The 21,915-nt window shown below is 55.9% G+C and overlaps 3 protein-coding genes across 4 annotated transcripts; 1 reads left to right on the plus strand and 2 right to left on the minus strand.

Moving 5' to 3' along the window:
* Positions 1–2,233: 2,233 nt before the first annotated feature.
* LOC117651182 lies at positions 2,234–5,862 on the plus strand. Its single transcript, XM_034394990.1, has 8 exons — positions 2,234–2,284; positions 3,203–3,382; positions 3,642–3,905; positions 3,988–4,251; positions 4,329–4,636; positions 4,824–5,085; positions 5,202–5,519; positions 5,648–5,862. Exons 1-8 carry the CDS (start codon positions 2,234–2,236, stop codon positions 5,804–5,806), a joined length of 1,806 nt encoding a protein of 601 aa, XP_034250881.1. The 3' UTR covers positions 5,807–5,862.
* A 92-nt stretch (positions 5,863–5,954) lies between these two features.
* Positions 5,955–15,039, minus strand: LOC117651063 (glycine receptor subunit alpha-4-like). Of its 2 annotated transcripts, none has more exons than XM_034394790.1 (8): positions 14,806–15,039; positions 9,112–9,286; positions 8,728–9,040; positions 8,468–8,644; positions 8,225–8,380; positions 7,970–8,135; positions 7,738–7,891; positions 5,955–7,652 (listed from the first exon to the last, which is right to left on the minus strand). In XM_034394790.1, the coding sequence occupies exons 1-8, from the start codon at positions 14,919–14,921 to the stop codon at positions 7,284–7,286; spliced, it is 1,626 nt and encodes a 541-aa protein (XP_034250681.1). In that variant the 5' UTR covers positions 14,922–15,039; the 3' UTR covers positions 5,955–7,283. The 2 variants fall into 2 exon arrangements, with proteins under 2 accessions (XP_034250681.1, XP_034250680.1); XM_034394789.1 differs by lacking the exon at positions 14,806–15,039 and adding an exon at positions 11,905–12,506.
* Positions 15,040–15,880: 841 nt separating this feature from the next.
* LOC117651062 (dolichyl-diphosphooligosaccharide--protein glycosyltransferase subunit STT3B) lies at positions 15,881–21,886 on the minus strand. Its single transcript, XM_034394788.1, has 13 exons — positions 21,492–21,886; positions 20,726–20,944; positions 20,399–20,642; positions 20,109–20,307; positions 19,671–20,021; positions 19,367–19,581; positions 19,093–19,280; positions 18,845–19,016; positions 18,571–18,744; positions 18,371–18,484; positions 18,150–18,274; positions 17,983–18,070; positions 15,881–17,871 (listed from the first exon to the last, which is right to left on the minus strand). The coding sequence occupies exons 1-13, from the start codon at positions 21,686–21,688 to the stop codon at positions 17,794–17,796; spliced, it is 2,364 nt and encodes a 787-aa protein (XP_034250679.1). The 5' UTR covers positions 21,689–21,886; the 3' UTR covers positions 15,881–17,793.
* Positions 21,887–21,915: the final 29 nt, after the last annotated feature.

Consider the following 21,915-nt stretch of genomic DNA (forward strand, 5'->3'; position numbering starts at 1 on the left):
CCGGCCGCGGCCTCCGCCCTGCGCTGGCAGCGGCCCCGCCGCCACTCCGCGCCGTCCACGCCGTCGCCCCGCCTCGGCCACGACGCCGCCCACACTGACGACTCCGACGGCCTGGCCAGGGGCGACGTGCCGTCCTGGCTGGTGCGACTCAACGCCAGGGTGTCGCAGCGCGTGGCGTCTCACGCGCCGCGCCCTCCGATCCGCACCGACACCTCCTCGGCGTCCGAGCAGGAGCCGCAGGAGCCGCAGGAGCCTCAACTCAACGAGCGACCCCCTTGCCCGGAGCAGCGCGAACACCGCGCGGAACAACGCGTGGCACGCGAACAAGTGCGGCAAGCAGAGCAGCGGCCACCACAGCCACTTCCAGAGGGACCGCCCGAGCGGCCACCAGAAGAGCAACCGCCCGAGCGACAGCGCGGCCCACCGCAGCTACTGCAGCAGTTGCAGGAGCAGCTGCGACGAAGACCGCAAGCGCCCCCGCCTCCGCCCGCGCCCCCGCCGCCGCCTCCGCCGCCGCCGCCGCCACCACCAGCACCCCCGAGGCCGCCGCAACACCCGCCTCATCCAGCTCGGGCGGCTGTGGTGGAGTCGACTGCGGCGAGGATGCCGCAGCAGCCGCCACTGCCGCCTCCTCCTCCCCCCCTCCCCGGGGACGTCCGACCCGCAAGAAGGCCCTAGAGGGAGTCCTGGTGCTGGGTCACCGTTCCGCAAGGCACCCTGGCACCCCAACCTCCACTTGTTCAAGTACTGAAGCGTGACCCCCCCTCCCCCCTCTTCCCCATGCGCCCCGCGCGGTTCTGTGCCTTATTAGTTTGTCCCTGGTCCTTTTTCTCTCACGCTTAGACTTTCGTCGCAGCCACTGGTCGGATGGGAGGGCGGCCTAGCAGCGCGACGCGCCGGCGACACCGACACCAACAAGGCCGTCAGGAGGAAGGCCGCGCCGCTAGCGCCGCCAGCCCCTCGCCCGACCCGTCCCCGAGCTGGATGGAAAGCCTAAGTATGATGGTGTAAGGTGTATACGGTACTGATGCAGTATTATATTGTGTGTAGAGTAGATTATGACCGGGACTAAAACGTCGTGGTAGACGACTACAGTAATGCTGGGTCTATAGTAGCTCAGATGAGAAAGATGTGAAAAAGATGTCTACGTTTCCCTTTTGTGTTGTTACTGTGATAGGCAAAGATTTGGTTGTTTTCAAATGAAAATTATTGTTATCGTTTTTGTTTATTGTTTCTTGTTATTTTTTTTACTTGAAATTTTTTTCTACTTTGTTAAAAATGAAGAATCATTCATGGCTAATTTATTGTTTATTCCAAAGTCAATATTTATGTATCGAGGTGAGATTCTTTAATAAATGCAAATTATGAAAGTAAGTGCGTTTGGCTAGGTCTTTATGATAACATACTTAGTGCACCAAGTACAGTATGCTGAATGAAACTGGTTACAGTGTCATAAACTTGGTAACTTTGTACAAAAAGAGCTCTTTTGCGTAAAGAGCTAAATACTGTATAAAAATGTGTACCTACAATAATAAATAATTTTACTTTAAGTTTAAGAGAAGCTTGTTCATTTCCCATCCCAAGAGCCCATCCCAAGTGTCACAGAGCTTGCTGCAAGAATTCCATCATTTTTTCTACATTTCTGCATGGTGGAGGGGAGCTTCATCTCCAGCGAGGGCGTCCTGGTGGCGCCAGGTTTGTTTGGTTGGACATTGCGGCATGTCGTCAGCGAGCGTCCAATAACCGCGCCGTGAGATACTGCAAACTGCCTTCCCCGCGGCGCTTCATTTCGGCGCTAAAATTAACGCAGGGGCTGCAATGCCGGGAGGGGCAGGGGGCGGTGGTAGTTAGAACAATGAGGTGCGCGGCGGAAGACACCGAGGCTTCCAAACGGGGAGCCGGGGACCACCACCCGGTGCCTCCCGGCCGACGACGCCATCCGAGCGGACTTGGGCGCGGGTCGCGGGGTTCGTCGCCAGGCGAGCCGATTCCGTCTACTCTCCTACACTAAGTTTAGCCCACGCGTCTGGGGGGAGGGGGAGTCTTCGGCAAGCCGCGGCGTGCAAGCCACGCGCCGCGCACTGCCGCACTGCCGGCACGGGGCTCGTGCTAAGTGGCGGTACGTGCGGCACGCGCGAGCCTGCACGAGTACGCGCGTGAGGTCGTGCACGCGCCGGCCCGTGTGTCAGTGCGTGTCAGTGTGTGAGGCGGGTGCGCGGCCGTGCACCGAGCCATGGCGACCAAGCAGCTGAAGCAACACGTGAAGCCGCCGGCGCCGCAGCAGGTGGGTCCGTCCCGTCCCGTCCGGCCGTGGTGTCAGCGAACGGGTTGCTTCGGTTGCTTTATGGCGCGAGTAAGTCATCGGTAACGAGGCCCGGCCGACGCCGCCGCCGACACGCCGCCTCGCAGATTCGGCAGGAAGGGCAAGGCGCTCGGAGCGGAGCGCTGCGCTGCGCACTGGCCGCGCGCCGCGCGTCCTGCGCATCGGGCGGCCGTGGGGCGGCCGTGGGGCGGCCGTGGGGCGGCGGCGCGGGGGAGAAAGGGGCGGGGCAGCGGCCCGGCCGGTCAGAGACCCCTCCCTTGCCCCTCTCCGCCCACTGCGCGGCACAACAAACGAATGGACTCTTCTGGCCCAACGTCGCCTGGATCAAAGTGATGTCAGTACGAATTTCCGGTGTTTCCTCATGTTGCGCCATCAGCTTCGTTCTGTCCGCAGGCCGCGGGCTAGTACAGTGGAGTGGGTGGCTTGCCGGCAATAACACTGATTGAAAGCAAGTCGGAAACGGCGGTGTTCGCGCGGCTAATCGACACTCGACTGCCAACGCGCGTCACTTATTAAGGGGAAAATCACGCCGCTGGCACCACGCCGACCACGCCCCGGGTACACGGCCCGTATCGGCGCGCTGGCGGAGCCCTGCGGCGACACGGCCACACGGCGACACGCGCACAAAGTAACCAAGCGCGTGGTCGCCGACCGCGTCGCCACTCCCCGCCCCGCCCCGCCAAGCCACTCCACTTGATTTACACGCCGTCGCCGCCGTCGTCGCCGGCATGACTTCGGCCCCGGAAAACGACTTTAACAAAACCGCTTCCTTCCGCGGCTGGCGGGCCGCATGATGGACGACAGTGGACGACAGGCGTCGCTCTGCCCCTCCTCGCCGTGCCCGCTCTGACCGTTTTGCGCATTTTGCGCGTTTTGCAGGGTCCGTGCGCGGGGGCGTGTGCCGGGCCGTGCGCGGGGCCCTCGGCGGGGCCTGCTTGCGCCGTCTGCGGGGCGCCGGCCGGACAGCGCTGCGCGGGCTGCGGAGGGGCGTACTACTGCGGCAAGGACCACCAGAAGCAGCACTGGAAGCAGCACAAGCCCGCCTGCTCGCCCGTCAAGGTGGGTCCCCGTCTCGGTGCCCGTCTCGGTCCCCGTGGGTCCGCGACGAACTCAACGCTCATTCCGCGCACAGCGCCTCGTTGCTCTGCCCTGCACAGTGGCGGATCCAGAGTCGGTCCGGGGGGGGGGGGGGACCTCACTCTGCACCGCCACAGAGTGTTGCTTTTGGCCTGCCTTTTAGGCGGCTATCTAGGAGTGGGGATGGGGACAATTGTCCTTTTGCGCCCCCCCTCTCCTCTCCTTACACTGCTTCCTGCAGGAGTCGCGGTCCGCGGAGATGGGCCGCTTCCTGGTGGCGGCGCGCAACCTGGACGCGGGCGAGGTGGTGCTCAAGGAGGCCCCGATGCTGGAGGCGCCGCCGCCCAGCACGCCGCCCCTGTGCCTGACGTGCTACAAGCCGCTGTGCGAGGCGACGGCCCGCGACTGCCCGCGCTGCGGCTGGCCCATGTGCAGCACGGAGTGCGCCAACAACCCCAAGCACCGCGGCGAGTGCAGGCTCACCATGCAGAAGAGGGGCAACAGGGTGAGTCCGGAGTCCGTGGCTCGGCCGAGGCTCGCTGCAGGCAATCCGTGATGCCTTCGTGTGCTGTGCCGGCGTGCCGCAGATGAACATCCGCAACTTTGGGCTGCCGCACCCCAGCTACCAGTGCATGGCCACGCTGCGCTGCCTCGCCCTCAAGGAGGCCCAGCCCGCCAAGTGGCTCCGGCTGCAGGAGATGGAGTCCCACCACGAGCAGCGCCAGGGCTCGCCCAGGATGGAGCAGGAGCGCTTCGCCGTGGCGCAGTTCATCCTCCGCGTGTTCCCCAAGCTCCGCGACGAGGACAAGATCACCGAGGACGACATCCTCAAGGTGTGCGGCATCCTGCAGGTGAGTGTGCTCGGTGTCGAACTCTTCCATTCCCAACACGGCGATCAGAAGGTAAAGAAACCTCTCTGCCCGCCCAGGTGAACGGCCACGAGGTGCCCCTGAGCGAGCCCCCGCACGTGGCCGTGTACGACAAGGGCTCGCTGCTGGCGCACTCGTGCCGCGCCAACTGCGCCAAGAGCTTCTCGTCAGCGGGCGAGCTGGTGGTGCGGACGTCCACGGCCGTCAAAGCCGGCGAAACCCTCACCATCTGCTACACGGACCCCATGTGGGGCACGGCGGCGCGCCGCCAGCACCTGTTCGAGACCAAGTTCTTCTGGTGCCGCTGCGAGCGGTGCCTAGACCGAACCGAATTCGGCACTTACTTCAGCGCGCTCGGCTGTCCCGGGTAAGGACTGGCGGCCCTCAACTGCAGCAGGCTGGTGGCGGGTCAGTGGATTCGCCTCTCTCGCACCCATCAAGTGCCTTGAGTGTGAGAGGGGCCTTCCGCTCGGAATGAGCCTGACAGCCGCTGACAGGCGCAGAGAGGCTGAGTCTTCCTAAGTCTTCCCTGTCGGCCCGTTGGCCTGTTGCAGCGAGCAGCCGGACTGCCCGGGGCACATCCTGCCGGACGACCCGCTGGTGGAGGGCGGGGCCCCGGAAGACGGCGACCCCGACATGGGTGACGCCATGTACTGGCGCTGCTCGCAGTGCGACGTGAGCATGCCGCAGGGCTCCGTGCTGTCGCTGCTGCGGAGGGTGGGCGAGGACCTGGCCGAGCTGGACAAGGACGACGCCGAGGCGTGCCGCATCTTCCTGCAGCGCTACGGCGGTGACGAGTTCCCGCTCGACCTCAAGGTGACCCCAGGCTGACCCCAGGCTGACCCCAGGGCGACCCTTTGCCCCGCTATCGGACGCATCTGCCGCCATTCGCGACGGATGTTGATTTCCCGGCGCTGCTTGTCCTGCTGCAGGAGAAGGACGCGGTGCGGCGGCCGCTGCTGTCGCGGCACCACTTCTACCTGACGGACGTGCGGCTGGCGCTGGCGCAGCGCTACGGCCAGGACGGCGCCGACGCCCAGCAGGGCCTGAGTCAGCTCACGGCCGGCGAGCTGGCGCACAAGCGCGCGCTGTGCCACCAGCTGATCCAGTTGGGCGAGAAGCTGGTGCCGGCCGAGCACCGCATGCGCGGCTTGCTGTGGTTCGAGCTGCACGCCGTGGAGGCCGAGGGGTCGCGGCGCCACGGCCTCGACCAGGGCCCCGACCCGGACGCCCTGCGCGCCAGCCTGCTGGTGAGTCCCAAGTCCCATCCCGCCGGCTGGGCCACGGCCTTGCCTTTTCCAATTAGCTGCGTGTCAAAACTGCTAAACGGCGCTGCGTTTCGCGATTCGCGTTTCGCCGCGGTTCGTCTGCCCGCCAGGAGTCCCGCCGCTGCCTCGCGGAGGCCGTCAACCTGCTGCGCTGCGAGCCCCCGGAGCTCCCCGAGGGCAAGGTGCTGCGCCAGGCCCGGCTCAACCTGCAGGACCTGGACCAGTTGCTGTGCGCGCTGCACAACGCCGTGGGCGTCGCCCCCATGTGAACCCACCTACCGTCACTCTGCTGTCATTCCCACCACAATAAAACTTAAACACAAAACGCCGAGTTCGTTAATTCGCTGTCTTCTTTCAGGCTTTCAAAAGCAATGATCGTACGGACTTTAGGATGCTGGTAATGAGGAAGAGCACAAGCATCATTTACAGTTTTAATATATATTTGCGACGAATGAATACAAATAACTTAAATAACTTAAAGCGAGGCCTTATGAAACTAGTTTGAATACTGCACAAATTGCTCTGAGACAACAAAAAAAAAGGAGCCCAAATGGAGAAAGAGGAAAGAGGGCAAATAACCGGAGTCGGTCGCAAAATCACACGTGGCAAAAATAATAGTTATGAGATAAAGTTTGGGATTGACATTCGAGATTGGGGCGAGGGTTGCGGGTTTAAACATAATACATGGCAAAATTACATCTTTACGAGAAACTTAAACCTAGATTCACACTTCAGATCGTCAGTCACAGTCGCAGCTTGATGTGCCGAGTTCGTCAGTCAAGACATCGGAGTGAGTTGGTTTGCCTGGCAGCGCCTGCGTGACAATGGAAAACCAGAACCACTGCGCGTCTTGGATAAGACCCGGAAAAAACAGTCATATTACGCAGTCGAAACACACGAGAGAAAAAAATAAAGGTGTGTCGACGTACAGTATTACGACTGTCCCTGTCGTACCATTATACGTAGCTTACACAAAATATGGAAGTGAAGCGCCAAAAGTGCACAGTGGACATGCGACCCGTCTTCAAAATGCTTTGCAAGTAATACTGTGTGGGAGTTCGGTGGAATTGAACACGCATTTTTTTTAGCCGTTCACTATTCAGTCTCATAGATAAGTGTTTTCTCTCTTGCATTTCGTTTCTTTTCCGAAGAACAGCCTTTCACGTGTGCCATGGTGCCGATGCCCGAGCAGGGCGCGCAACACCCATGGTAGAGGCAGTTTTGATTTTGATTCGTTTTCTCGGCTCCGCACAGGGAAGAAGCCCTCCTATGCGCACATCACATCACACCCCAGATCCATCATAGATACTTAGTTTGATCAATCAAAACTTGAAGGGGGGTGATTCCCATTTCGGAGTTCTTTGCTAGCAAAAGTGGCCTACCCTACATGACCATCCTGATACCCTACTAGTGCCACCACTTCAAACGCGGATTAGATTGAAGGGTTGCCTCAAGGGCCATAGCATCCGGGCGCGTGGCCTACGTCACGGCCTACGTCAAGTCTTACGTGGCCCTCGAAGCCCTCGTGGCCCGAGCCAGTTCAAGTCCAAAGTAGGGCCTCCCGCAGAGTCCGGAGGAGTTGGAATATGACGAAGTCCCGGGAACAAACGCCGCCTGGCAACACGAGTGGCCGCCGGGCCGGCAGCGGAGACGTCTGCCTGCGTCCAAGTCCAGTAGACGCGGGGAGACGTCCGCGCGTCGCCGCGGCGCCCGGCCGGCCGGAGGCGAGGCAAAGGCAAAGGGCCCTCAGATCCAGACGAAGCCCCAGTACAGGACGTTGAACACGACGAAGCTGAGGGGGAAGACGACGCGACTGCGCCGGTCGATCCACTGGGCGATTTCCTGCGGCGTCATGGTGGTGAAGCCGTGGGCGGCGTGGCCCGGTGCGCTCAAGCCCTGCTCGCACTGCGCCATGTTGTTGGCCTTGTAGCCCTTGCTGCCCTTGCCGGCCTTGCCGGCCGCGCACTGCGCCGGGATGGGCACCACGATGTCGTGGCAGTCCGAGCTCAGCCCCGGCACCGAGCCCGCCGCCAGCGTCGAGTTGAGCGTGTACGTGGACGAGAAGGGGTCCCGCATGGACTCCAGCGAGCCCACGCTCAGCGTATTGGTCTGGCTCTGCAACAGGACAAGAGGAGCGTCAGCCTGGCCGCGTGCTGGGCGCTGGCGGTGCGGGGCAGACCAAGGGGCAGAGTGCACTCACGAAGAGGTTGCCGTCGGACGGCTTGCGGCCCTCCTCCACCATGTCCGGGCACGACCGGCAGCGCTCCATCATGGTCTGCTTGCGGTGCAGGGTGGGCGTGAGCGTCGACTTGAGCACGTACTTGGTGTTGACCTTCTTGAGCTCCACGTTGTTCCTGCGGACAGATTCGGAACGCGTTTTAGTTCCGCCGGCGGCGAAGGCGGAGCGGCAATCGAAGCCTAGGGTCACTCACTTCCGCCTCCAGATGGTGTTGACGAAGGCGAACTCGACGAGGGAGCCGAAGATGAAGGCGGTGCACACCATGAACCAGATCTCCGTCGCCTTGATGTACGACACCTTGGGCAGCGGGCTGCCCGAGTTGCGGGTCAAGGTGATGAACGTCAGCATGGTGCTGGTGCCTGAGCGCGGCGCGCGACAGATGAACCAAAAGTAAATTAAAGGCACGAAATGGAACCCTTCTCTGGAGTGATTTGTGCACGGCACTTACCCAGCGTGGTGCGACCGGGCACGGCGTTAGGGTCCAGCCAGAAGGACACCCAGGACACGACCACCAGCAAGATGGAGGGCACGTAGTAGTCCATGATGTAGTGGCCCACCTCCCGCTTGAGCAGGAACTGCACGTTGAGGCGCGAGTAGTTGCCGCCTGGAGACACCATGGTGCACGCACCGCGTTAGCCAGTCGACCAAACCACCACTCCGCAAACAGCTCTGAAAAGGCCCCTCGCCTCACCGAATTTGTCCAGGCCCATCTCGTCCACGGTCATGTCGGGCGTGTACTGGTAGGTGGCCTCGCTCTCGTTGGCCCAGTGGCTGCTGAGGCTGTACTCGGTGAGGCGCAGGCCCGGGTCCAGGATGACGGGGTTGTCCTTCTCCCAGTGCAGTTGCATCTCGGTCGTGTTGTACATCCCTGCAGCAAGGTAGGCCACGTTATTGTAATAAAAAGATGTCCAAATTTAAAAAAAAATATTGGCTGCATAGAGAAAGACTCACAGCTCTCAAACACCATAGGGCACGACTGCTGGTCGAAGGGGAACTTCTGCAGGTCCATGATGCACAGCATGGTGACCTTGATCCTGGTGGAGAAGAGCACGGTGCCGGAGGGCTTGATGGTGACGATGACGTCCTCCTTGCCCGCGCCCATCACCCGGGACTCGTGCTCGTTGACGAGGTAGACGTGTGGCACCCAGATGCGGTCCCGGATCATGGTCTCGCCGATCACCTTGGTCAGGGCGGGCGACGTCTCGGAGAAGGCCAGGCGGGGGTCCGTCCAGCGGTAGCGCAGCATGATGTGCGCCGAGAAGCGCTGCGGGCACGATCATCGGTTCGAATCCCTGCTCACTCCTTTTCATTCATATTTGAAAACGAAAAAGTTACCAGAGTGTGCGCCTCGACGGAGCCGAGGTAGTAGACAAACATGCGCGTGTTGATGGGCAGGGGGTCGCCGTCGTGCTCAGGCCTGGCGAAGCGGTCGTAGCGGCAGGGGTCCGTGAGGCGGACGAGCAGCTCGAACGAACTCAGGTCAGGCTCCAGCGCGGGGCAGTTGGATGAGCTGGAACGAAGGTCAGTCTGTGGGCTTTCGGCAGCTTTCGGCAGCTTTCGGCAGCTTTCGGGTGTCGCCTGCTGAGCGCCATGTCAAGGGCCACGGCGCGAAAGTTAGGGCTGTTGTTTTGTTTGATAACAGACGAGACAAATAATGGCAGTGATGGGCGGACGCGCTCGCCGGCCCACTTCTCGTCGCGAGCGCCGCTAGATAGAGCGGGAACAAGTTTCGCGAAAAAGATACTGTTCAAGTGCGGCGGGCCGTCCGGCCGTCGGGCACCTCCAACGGTGACGTCACGGTCACGCCACCGGCGACCGTGGGGGAGGCCGTGGGGGAGGACGTGGGAGTCCACGGTGCAGGCCGTGGGGGATGCCGCGGTGGAAGCCGCGGTGGAGGCCGCGGGAGGCTGGGTCGTGCGGTGGACGCCGAGAGGCGTGGAGGCCGCGAAGGCCAAGGCCACCGAGTGACGCAGCCCTGCATAAATGCAGCGCTCGGCGCGTCGGGACCTGGTCGGGGCCCTGGGATGAACGGCCACCGCGGCTTGGTGGCGTCGGGGCGGGGAGGACGACTCTCTGTCTCACTCCACTCGAAAGAGAAAGAGGAAGGGACGCTCCAGCCCTGGCCACTGCGCTGGCGGCGCTGGCGGCGCGGTACATCCGGTACGGCAGACGTAACTGCCGTTGTCGCGTAGGTGGTGAGCGCGGTGCCTTGGGGCACTGCGAGGGCCTGGCGAAACTCTTACGGGCACTGCGAGCGCGGTGCCCTGGTGGAACCACCCACCGAAGGGGCGCCTCTTCTCTCGGAGAAATCGTCACTTGGGAGGCCGAAAACTCCAAGGCAAGGACACACAGTGCCGCCAACCTGCCAACGCCACAATCCCCGGGAGCCCCGGGAGCTGGGAGCCGAGTGAAGTGCCGCGGCGCCGCGCCTCTGTTTGCCAGGCGAGTGTTTTATTGGGGGGATCAGCGAGCATCAGCTGCGAGGCGAAACAGGAACAGAAACAGAAACAAAAACAAGCTGCCGTGACGAGCCAGATAAGGCGAGCGCGTGGGCTGCGGCAGCGAAGGGATGGGACGCCTCGGCTTCGGCCTTCAGAACGCCCTTGCACTTCCAGTGCGCCTGCGAGGGCGGCATGGCAGTGTGGCCACACGGCACACGGCGCTGCCGGGCCGGCAAGGGCTGCAGATAAGCCCCGGGGTTTGGCGCGCGGCACCGCGTTTGTGCAGCCGAGCGGGCCGAGCAAACAGGGCCCGGCTGGGGCTGATAACGGCAGCCAAGGCGCTCCATTAAGGTGGAGATGTGCGCGCCCCGCGGCCCTGCGGCCCCGCCACCTGGTGGCGCTGCCACCGCCGCGGCAAGAAAGCGACGCGGTGCATTGGAGCCGTCGCAGGCCTAGCGGGCGACCGGACACTAGCCGAAACTGTGTCTCGCAAACTTGGCGGAGAGTTGCACGCGACTTGAGTTTGTTTCGCAATCGGCGAGGTTTACGACTCTAAGACCGCGAGAGTCTAGTTTAGTCTGATTGTCCTGACTGGCCGCCTCGGATTCCCGCAGCGCCGCAGCGCCGCAGCGCCGCACGCACGCTGTCCCGGTGGCCGGAGCCCGGAGCCTGCGGAGCCCAGGGTAGGCCACGAGGCACGGGCGTCGGGCGGGCGGCCTACCCCTCGTCCGGCAGGCGTCAGGCCGCGCGGAGCGACGTCACGACGTCACGACGTCACGACGTCCACCCGGCCTGCGCCCAAGTGTTCAAGTGTAGTGGCGGAGTAGTCGATCGCGTCGACCGGCATCTGCGCGCTCAGAGGCCAGACGAAAGGAAATGGGCGGCCCGAGTCGTGGTCTAATTGCGGCGCGACGGCGACTTATCCACTCAGTAAAGGATTTCCGCGGGCGCCCTGATCGCGCCGAGCACTGATAGCACCGCCCTGCGCGGCACGGCAGCCACGTGGTGCGTCACGCGTCGCGTCGCGTTGCATCGAGCGCGGCGATAATTAAATTGACGGACGATGACGTTTACGAGCAGTAAACCGGGCCAAGCAGTGCCAAGCAGTGCCAAGCAGTGCCAAGCAGACGGTGGCAGCCAGGGCAGCACGGCGCACGTACCGTACCGTACCGTACCGTACCGTACCGCGCGGCACCGCCTGCCGCAGACTGCCTGCGAGGCACTGCGAGGCCGAGGGCCGCCGAGGGCCGCCGAGGGCAGAGGACCTCATGCTGTAGCGAGTGCGTCGCCAGGTGCGAGCCGCGCGCCGAGCGACGGTGAATCACGCGGTGATTTGCCGTTTGGTGTACACGAGCACGATACAGTACACATCAATCCTACAAACTTTCAGAGTTCGAATGACTGTTTAGCGATTGCTTCGACAAAGAGTGCTAAATCATCCTCAAACCAGTTTTGTCTTGCTTTATAGCAGATTGTGACAGCAAGACAACAAATCTCAGCATGATCTGGGGTGAATCGCTAGTCGGCTAGTCATCACCTGGACTGTACTTCATGTAAACAAAGCGTGCCAAATCATGCTGAAATTTTGTTATGTCTTGCTCTGTAATGAGGATTGTGACAGCAAGACGTAGGAAATTTCAGCATGATCTGGCACTCTTTGTATACATGAAGGACCACCCCGGTGTACCTCTCGGCCTTATCGTGACACAAGTTGCGCTTCGGAATTGGGCAGACTCGCCCAGTCCCTCTCCCAGGAGGCCCCACGAATCCTCGAGTGTGTGTGAGAGAGAGAGCTTGCAGCCCTATGACCGCACCGCGCACGCCCACACGCGCGTGGGCCAGGGTCAGACCAGTCCTGCAGAACGATTCCAAACATCGCTTGGTTCCCTCCATCCATCAGTCCGGCTGCCATCGGGCCGCCATCGGGCCGCCATCGGGCCGCCATAGAACGAGCCGCTAGACGCTAGACATTAATTAGGCAGGGCCGGCCTCGGCGCGGCCCGTGCTCCGCGGCTCCGCGCTCCGGTCGTGTCGATTCCATTCGGCCACCTTCGGATACTTCCGGTACTTCCGGTACTTCCGACTTGACCCGCGCCCCGCGCCTCTCGCGTCACAACCGGGTACTTGATTGGCGCGGCACGGCATGACCACGCACGGCCCGCCACCACTCGGGGCCATTCGAGTACCCGCTTCCTCCGACAACATCCGGTCCTGGGCAGTCAAGGAATCGGCTCTCCGAGACGCAGCACTGCGCAGCACTGCGGAGCACACACGCGGAGAATGCTGTTGGCGTTGTCGATCCGACTGGCGGCCATGGCGACTCGGGCGACTCGGGCGCCGCCTCGACGCGCATCCGGATCAAATCGGTCTCGGCGCGCGCACGCCGCGACGTCGAGTGCCGCCACTCGAGAGCCGCGCGGGGCCGCGGGGCCTCCGCACCGGGTACTTGTTCCGGGCACTCGAAACCGGGTACCCGTCGAGTACTCGATGCCTTATCGGCGACATCGGGTACCCGCTCAGCGTGGAGTGCGGAACGACCGTGAAAAGTTGCAAGGCGGGCTGGGGTATCTCGTACTAGAGCCTGACCCGAACGAACGCTGATTGGCCGATGGCTGATGCAACTCGCGGCCACTCGCGGCTTGTCGGCTCAACGCGTCCCCGTGCACTCGCCCCGCCATGCCATGGCCCCGCCATGGCCCCGCCCCGCAGCCCGCAGCGCCGCAGCGCCGTGTCGGGACGTCCGCGTCCTCCTATGCCTTATACGGCACCGGCACCGACAGCAATTAAAGGCCCTCTCTGGAGACACGAAACGCGCGAGGCGCGCTCGGACTTGAACCTCGAACCCCGAAAACTCGGTGGTCGGCGGAAAATGAACGCTGGCCGCTCCCTCCAATCAACGGGCAAGAGCTTTCTTTTCCTTTCCTTTCCCGGGCCGCCCTCCGCGAGGCAATCCGATGACGCGGCGCCACAGCGTTTTCGTCGCCCTGTCTCTCTCGTACTCACAGTGCGTTCCGTGCGAGAGAGACAGGGCGACGGAGCAGCCTGCCTCCGATTACCGGCGTCGCGACGTGCTGCGTGTTTTCCTCCCGGAGAGAGAGATTCCTGGCGGGCGACGCACCGCGCCTCGCACCGCGCCGCCTCCGCCACCATGCACCGCTCCGGGGAGACGGAAGCCTCTTGCGCCTCGGTGCCTCGAGCCTCGACGGAAGCTGTGGCGGCGCCGTCCAATCCGAGCGGGCAAAAAGCGAATCAAGGTGACAGGGGAGCCCTTGGCGGGGGGAGCCCTTGGAGAGCCTCGGGCGCGCCGCGCTGCACGTCGGAGCACGTCGAAGCGGGCCGCTCGATAAGGGAACCAGAAAGAGGTTCGCGACGGCCGGTGCTGTCATGCTGTCGCGATGTCGCACCCACGATTTGCAGGCCGCCGCTCCGGAAGTTGCAACTCGACCTCCAGACTTCTCCCTCCCCCCCCCCCCCCCCAACACACACACACCACACGCCTTTTCCCTTTTAGTGTAACGCAGAGAGGAACGGCGATCAGTGCAACGAACGGGCAGGAAAGGCGGCTCTCGGTCCAACACCGCGGTGGAGCCCGCGTCGGCCATGGCGTCGGCCGTGACGTGGCGTGTGGACTTGATTCGCGAAACAAGAAACAAGAAACAAGGTCCCCTGATTTAAACGACGGGAAAAGCGGAGGCGCCGTGCCTGCCGAGGCGCCGAGGGCCTGCTGATAAGAAGACACGGCACACACTACCGCCGAACGCCCGCCGCACGCCTACACGCAAGCAGACAGTCGGGTGTTGTCGTCTGGGGTTGCCCTCACTCTCTCACCGTCCGCGGCGGGCAAACGAAATGCGCCAGTTGGCGGCGCCGGCATCTGAAGCCTCCGCCGTCTCTTCTCTTTCAGCTGCCGCCTTCCCCCCACCTTTCCCTCTACTAATTTGCCTCGCATTGTCTGCCAGTGTCTGCCGGCCTCCCGGGCCGCGCCGAGCGCGACACGTCACCGCTGTCACCGGCAGCGCGAGCGCGGCGTGCTCGGTGGCGTGCGGCCCCCAGGACGGCAGACTCCAGCACCAGCCTCCGACGCGGGGGGAGACTTTGTCGCGCGAGTGGGTCCTGGCGGCCCGGCGGCCTGGCCACTGCCACCGTGCTGCTGGGCGGGCAGCGCGGGGCGCGGCGTAGCGGCCCCACCCTGGTCCCGGGCCCACCGGGTCCACCCCAGCCACCGCGGTATCAAGTCTTGCGGTCGCAGGGAGCTCCGCCACCGCCCCGCTCTGCTTTATCGGGCCGTCACCGTGCACCGTCGTCATGGCCGCCTGGCTGGCGGCAGTTAGCTGTGGCGGCTGTAATTCGGCGAGCACTATGCCGCCGCACGCGGTGCCGCACGCGGTGCCGCCTGGCGGCCTGCCTGATTCACGGGCATGGCAGAGAGAGAGTCATCAAGCGGCAGCGGGGCGGCACCTCGCACGCGCGCGAGGGAATCGTCCGGGTTAGCTGACTCGAACTGAATCACTTTTGGCAGTTTGTTCGATGTGACATGCGATTGAAAGCCTTCCTGCTCGAGGAGGAAGAGATGGCGTCACAGGCTCACCTGTCCAGGTTTGCCACAGCCCTGCTGGGGGAGGCGACCGCGCTCACGGCGTCGGCGGGGCGCAGCATCCCGACGCAGCAGACGGCGCCGAGGATGGCGAGGGCGGTGCTGGTCATGGTGGCGGTGAGGTGCTGCTTCGCTGCGCGCCTTGCTGCGCGCCGCCACCAAGCCGACTGGCGCAGACTGGTGCCGCGGGATGACCAGGTTGCCTTTGGTCCGACTGCGAGTCCTTATCTTGGCTCTCAGCGTCCTGGCCGGCCCGGGCCCCCACTGCGTCGCGGCGGTCGCGGCCACGGCGCCGCACTTAAGCAGTTCAAACAGTTCGGCGCGGGCTACGCAGGGCTGCGGGTCTCGCGAGGCGGCAGCAGGCGGCGGAAGGATTATCGGGAGCGACCTAAGACCTAATCCTAAGCTCTGTGACCACCGCGACCACGCTATCGGACTATCGGTGCCGATCCGGACTCGGCATGGCCACGGGCAGAGCACGGTCTGCACGGAGGGCTGTGGGTGACTGGCGGCGTGCATGGCCTCTGTGTCTGTGCCTCTACTGCCTCCCGGCCGTGTCCCTACCACTCGCCGTCTCCGTCTCGCAGCCCCCTCCCCTCCCTCTCAAGACTGCGGACGGACGAACAGCCAGCGGGCTAGCTGCTGGCTCCCCTTGGTAATGCCGGGTAGGCCGGCCCGCAACACAGCCGTGTTCGACGGGACTGCCCAGCGCACGGCGATTGCGATTGCGATTAATGCCTGGACCACAAATGATCGTCTGGCTTTCGGGCCCGCCCGGCCATGTCGGTGATACACCAGCACGTGACGGGGCGTCCCTACTGAGAGGAGTGGTTTTCTCGGTAGACCGGGTACATACACCCACGCATCTGGGCATGTAGCGGGAGCAGCTTTTGGCCGTTCACCCCTACACACCTTAGCCGAGTCTCATTACTGGTCCGCTGGAGCGCGCAAAGACGAGGAAGCCATTTCACGGGCCATGTAGTGGCATGGGGCTCTCAACAATTATTGGGTAGATTTTTGTAGACTTGAGTTATTATTAGCAGGAGTAAAAAAAGATAAAGTGATCAAATTTCAACAAGACAGTCCAATATATTTTCACAGTCTAACGTTTTTAAAAAATATTACAACGAGTTTGTAGCTGACAACTTTTTAAAACAATTTTTGTAGGGAGGATTCCATCAGCACACAGTTAGTCTCCACCATGGCTGCATTGGATGAAACATGTTAATGTCCCTGAGAACAAATCTTTTTGCAGTAAAAGAAGTCCATCCCACTATTACTGGCAAACATTATGAATCATTCTCTTCTTTTATCAAAACAATCTGACAAGTTCCATTATCATTAATAGAAGAATAGTGGGGTGGGTGAAGATTATTTCTGGCAGCCACTCACAAATTGTCAACATTTTTGTTCATTTTTAGTTTCCAGGATAAAAAATATTCTAAAATAACAGCTTTAATGACACATTTTCAATTTCACAGCACAGCCTTACAATGTGTTTACAAAACGACACTCATTGAAACGATCACACAAAAAATACAGAAGGAAATGTGCAAAGCAGTGCATTTTAACACAAAGCAGACTCTTCTTGGGAAGTAAGTAAATCCCTGTGTGAACCGTAATCTGATATAGTATGAGCAATGAAGAAAGAGTCTTCTCCACTTCATCACAGCAACACCGCAGATGGAAATCCTAAACCACAGGACTGTCAAAACTATGTGAGAGCTGCTTACTGACAACCAAACACTTTGTACAAAATAAAGTAGACTATAGACCTCATCTAACATTGAAGAATGCTTCATTCAGCAACTGCATATGTAAAGCTTAAATTTGACTGGCGACATTCAGTCAGAAAAAATGTTTTTGAACTAACACTAGGCAGAAAGAAAGGTAGAGGAACAGGGGTTGTAACTTAAAAAACAAAAAAATGGTAGAAAGTAAAACTGGATTTTTTAAAATCCAAATTTAAGATTTTAAACAAAAATGTGACAACTCCCTGTTGACTCTTGTCAACCGTTGCTTGGCCATACGGAAAAACTTAACTGGAATGGATTATGTAACACAGTTACGTATAGTGCAAAAGGAAACTCGTATTCGGAGGAAGAAACATTTGCAAACTATGAACAACTAGAGTTTAAAATTATTGTACGACAACAAAAACTTAACTAAATTTCAACTAGCCAATCAGAGGAGCTAGTAATAATTAAGGAGACATCATTCATCAATGAAAGACAGACTTCTACCTGCCATGTCAATAGTGCAATCCAAGTGCAAAATTGCACAGTCAGTCACTAAGAAAATTATACTGTCAACACTTCTTAAACCTAGTTTGTCCATAAAAGGAAGGTTGAGAGTTGTTTCGCGCGCCGAGTGGGGCCCAGCCGGTAGTTCTTAGTGAGACCGATAGCACAGCAAATACTCAGTCAGTCACTAGTCTAGCATTTACCAAAGGACAAAACTTAAGCTAAGTTCATCATTCTTTGTGATTTAATTTCAAATTGGAAGAAACACACAATCAATTTCATAAAAAATTTAAATACTCCTCCTGTTAAAGAATTGGAATCAAGAAAATAGTTTTAAGTGATGTTATATAAATTTGAGATCCTTGAATTGCTCATTTCCAAATTACTCAATGCCTATGGCCAGTCTTCTAAAATTCGACTGTTGGAAAATCTTTAGTTATAGGCGTGACATGACATTAGACCATGGAAGGATAGCAATTGCTTGTCGCTGTGCTAATGTATTTGAAAACAGGGTAAAGAGGATTTTAAAAAACAAACAGTTTATTTATTTCCAGATTGTTCAGTATGATGGCTTCTCAGATTTCAATTTATGCTGAGAACAAGGTTATTGAGGAATAATTACCATTACTCAGTATTGTGAGGAAATATTGTAGTTAACAATTATTTGGCAGTCTGGTAAAAATTTGAACTGGTCCTTATGATATATGGCAGAGCCATGAAACTGGTATTTAGTTATAATTTAAGCTGTTTTGGTGGGCTTCTTTCCTTTGACAACAGTTGGCTTGTTCTTGATAGAACCTTTCTTCCTCTTGTTCGTCTGTAAAATAAAACATTTCAATCTTAAAACGTGAACGTAAACATACAACTAGCACAATGAGTTTCAATAAACATTTCAAATTATATGGAATGGCAGAAAATTTTTATTTACCTTCTTAGAAATAAATATTTTTGACCTTTTGATTTTCCGATCACTCAGAGGTATTCTTGGCCGATTAAATTCATCTGGTTTTTTCACTCTAAGAAACATAAATTCATTAGAGGGCGACGGGTAATATGAGTGAAGATCATGTAAAAGTAAAGTGCTCTCATACTAACCTGTATATTCTCACAAGCCAATGTTCTGTCGTGTAGGCCTCTTCCAAATAAGTAAGATCAAAGTTTTTATTACCAATTACTACGTTTCTTGTGCGATCAAATCCAGGAGTTGATCGATAATCCATCTATGTATTTTTTAAAAAGCAGTAACAGACAAAATTATTACACAGACAGAAGGTGAAACTAGCTAATTTCTTCAAACAAATAATTTTAACACTAACCCTTAATTCTCCAAATCTGTAGTAGCTAAGCTTATACATGAGACAATTCAATAATGTTGGAGTTCCTTCAGAATCAACACGAAATTCTCCTCTCTCAGTGAAGTAGTCACTTTCCTGTTAAAATGCACAAAAAACAGAAATATGAGACAAGAAATGCAAGTAGTGCTTAGCTTTAGTAACTCCATCATGTCAAAATTTACCCTGATATCTTTAGGATGTTCTCCTTCAGCAATTCGAACCATCCAAAGGAACTTGTTTATATCATCTCCAGAGTATCCAATGACACCCCCAAAAATAACCAGAACATAGTCCACATCCAAGGAAGTCATGATTTTGTACGCTTCACTTTCATTAGATGACATAGCTTTGCCTACCTATGAACATAAATAAGCAGAATTTCAAATAAACAAAATTTTAATGCTTTAATGAAAGGGACATTAAAAATTAGAACTCAATAGGTCATTATGTACTTACTAATGCAATATGGCTGTTATTCCACGTATTGTTGTCCACTAATGTTGTTCGATTTGCCATCCCTGCTATTTGGTAACCATAATCCCACCAGCTCATAACCCTAGCATCATTGTGGGTGTTTTGAGAAAGCCAATAGTATGCTTCACGGAAGTCATCTAAAATTTGTCTAGTTCTGGAAGCACAAAGAAAGCAAAAAATTAGCATTGACTCAGATAATAATAAACTTAGGATGCCTTCTATTAATTTACCCATCCTGTCCATATGAAGCAAGAACAATGCTGGGACTAGAGTAAGCATTGCCAGTAACCCAAGTACAATGCACAGCAAACATCATTAACATCATGAGCATGGCCATCACAATAAGACCTCTCACATTGCTACCCAAGCCATCCGATTCCTTTATCTGCTCATGACGCATTCTTCTCAGTTTCCCAGCCTGAACACACAACAGACAAATGGTAATACAACACAAAATGATGAGAAGGGGGACGGACCTATGTGATCCTTCCTGAGTCACCTTACCTTGTCATACAAGTTACGACTGCTCTTTTCATTGGAGCCATCATCAGTCTCAGAATCAGAGTCTGGGGTAGACATAGTTTCTTCCTCTTTAAGGTACAACCCTAAGAGATGTGAGAAGGCAATGCCACTGAGCACACACACCACAGGCGTAAGAGTGAGCATGAGCCGAACCATAACACCAGCAAAGTAGACAGCACTCACAGCATACAATACAACTATAAAGAGAATGAAAAATAGTTAGATCCTCCTCAGAAGTCAAGATTATATAGACTTAAAAGAACAAATTCAGAAGCATTTTACTTACTGAAAACTCTTTCATCATTGATATTCTTGATGCAATACCAGAGACCAACAGGGAATGTAGTAACAAGTATATGCAAATCAAAGAAGAATGAAAACCATGTGGTAGGTTGATGCTCTGATACAGATGCAATGATGGGAATGTGAATTTTGGCATAGCCTGTGTCCCACAAAGAGTAGAAACGACCACTCCATGGAGCAATAACACCAGCATATGTCAATAGCACAACAGCAAGGAAGACAACACCACCAGCCCCCAAAACAGCAATCATGTAAAAGTATCTCATTTCAGCCTTTGTTAAAATAGTTTGAACATATTTCAGGAAAGAAATAGCCATCATCAAGGCAAAAACACCTATAAAAACAAAGAAAAGTAATAGTAAATTAATTGAACATCACCAATACTTGAAGATTAAAATCATTATGATGAATTTTTACTCACCACTAGCAGCCATATGCTCAGAAGTTCGAATGGGCTGGAAACCAACAAATGGGATTTGCATACTCATAATGAGACCGAGTATGTAGAAAGTTGTGTAACTTGTGAACAGACGGGATGAATATCGTCCCATGAGCAAGAGCGCAAACACATGCAGAGGAATCAAGTTGATGATGAAGACATAGCCACCCCAAGCAGAAACCTAGAACAATAATGAGAATACGTGGTAGGAAACAGGGTTATTAACTTCAAACACAAAATGGCAGTCCAAATCTTGTTGAACTGGAACTTACCATGTAAAAGTAAGACAATGCCGTAAGGGAGGCCCAAAAGATGGATCCAGTTTTAACAGATCGCACCCACAAGAAGTATGTGATCTGGAGGGCAAATATAGCAATACCCTCATTGTCATAACTTCCAGCCACAGACCGACTTATGTAACCAGGAACAATAGCAATGAAGCAAGCAGCAAAGAGACCTGCTCCAGGCGACCAGATTTCTTTGGTCAGGAAGTAAGTAGATATTGATGTGAGGCCACTGTAACATAGAGGATAAGCAAGTTGAGATGGTGTTCAAGCCATTCAAAAATACAATACACCTGTGTTCAATGAAAAAATTACCTGAAAACAGGGGCAAGGAATACACATATATCTCTGATGTTGACAGGAATGTTCAAACTGTGCAAGATGTAGTGAATACTTCCAGATGTTATCATAAGCCCAGGGTACACTGTTCCACCAACAATACGACCCAGTGGATACCACGCACGTTCATCGAACCAATTGAGGAAGTTGTAGAAACCATGTTGGACCATGTATGCTGTCGACCGGTAATTGAACCTGAAAATAACAAATCTATGTAAGTCTACAAATAATAGTCATTTTTAAATGAAGGAATAAATAACTGTGTGGGTGATTGAGATTTTCCAAGCAGAAAACTGCATTATGACATATTGAATAAATAATATTGGCAGCATGAAATTCTATAAGATGGAAATAGAGGAATAGAATGACCTAGCGGCATGAAGGAGCAAGCAGATGTTCATCACTTATGTCCAAAACTAACATAACCTCCTTACAAACTAGTAAAACACAAAATTTCAAACATATACGAAGACGAATAACAGCAAAAGCAAATTAAAAAGTTAAAACCATACAGAAGTCAATATAACGGCGGTAAATCGAACAATAAAACAGCAAAAGAACAAGTTTGACACGAATCATCCGGCGTGAACATGAGCCACACAAATCGATATTTACAGCGCAGAATAACATTGCGGACATGACAACTTTTGAAGATGTACAAATAAAGGCAAATGCAAGCTCCGGAGAAAGGGCCAAGAAAGGAAATTAAGCTAAATGGCTAAAATCGTCGTGTACAACTCACCATGGGTCGAACTCGTGAATGATGCTTTCGAATCTTATGACGGCAAAAAGCCGAGAGGCAAAGCCAGAAATCCATGCTAACGCTAAAACTGTAAATGTTATTAAACTTTTCCAGCCTGAAGCGTTGGAAAACAGGCCCTGCTTCTCAGCATTGAGAGATCTTTTCGGCCTCGGATCACCGAAAGCTCCCATTCCCATGGTTGTCGTCTACACTACACTTCCATCAACAAATAACCGACACGTATAACAGGAAGGGTTACCACTGCCAGCGTAACACTGCCAAATCAGCAAAGTCTGCAGACACTTATCAACAGTGTCGGTGGCAAGTGAACCTATGAGAATAATGGACACTCAAATATGTTTCGTTGTCGTCACTACAATAGAAAGCATATTTTCACATAATTTCTTTGGAACCGGTCTATGAG

Source organism: Thrips palmi, unplaced genomic scaffold, assembly GCF_012932325.1.
Source record: "Thrips palmi isolate BJ-2018 unplaced genomic scaffold, TpBJ-2018v1 HiC_scaffold_5, whole genome shotgun sequence".
Taxonomy (NCBI): domain Eukaryota; kingdom Metazoa; phylum Arthropoda; class Insecta; order Thysanoptera; family Thripidae; genus Thrips; species Thrips palmi.

Excerpts from the sequence above, each read along its gene's own strand:
- LOC117651182 (XM_034394990.1), top strand. The coding sequence starts at position 2,234 with ATGGCGACCAAGCAGCTGAAGCAACACGTGAAGCCGCCGGCGCCGCAG. Across the intron at positions 2,285-3,202 it reads AGCCGCCGGCGCCGCAGCAG|GGTCCGTGCGCGGGGGCGTG; the intron begins GTGGGTCCGTCC and ends CGCGTTTTGCAG. Across the intron at positions 3,383-3,641 it reads CCGCCTGCTCGCCCGTCAAG|GAGTCGCGGTCCGCGGAGAT; the intron begins GTGGGTCCCCGT and ends TGCTTCCTGCAG.
- LOC117651063 (XM_034394789.1), bottom strand. The coding sequence starts at position 12,110 with ATGGAGGGAACCAAGCGATGTTTGGAATCGTTCTGCAGGACTGGTCTG. Across the intron at positions 9,287-11,904 it reads TGTCACGATAAGGCCGAGAG|CTCATCCAACTGCCCCGCGC; the intron begins GTACACCGGGGT and ends CCTTCGTTCCAG. Across the intron at positions 7,653-7,737 it reads CGTCCGACGGCAACCTCTTC|AGCCAGACCAATACGCTGAG; the intron begins GTGAGTGCACTC and ends GTCCTGTTGCAG.
- LOC117651062 (XM_034394788.1), bottom strand. The coding sequence starts at position 21,688 with ATGGGAATGGGAGCTTTCGGTGATCCGAGGCCGAAAAGATCTCTCAAT. Across the intron at positions 20,643-20,725 it reads TTCCTTGCCCCTGTTTTCAG|TGGCCTCACATCAATATCTA; the intron begins GTAATTTTTTCA and ends TCTATGTTACAG. Across the intron at positions 18,485-18,570 it reads AACATCCTAAAGATATCAGG|GAAAGTGACTACTTCACTGA; the intron begins GTAAATTTTGAC and ends GCATTTTAACAG.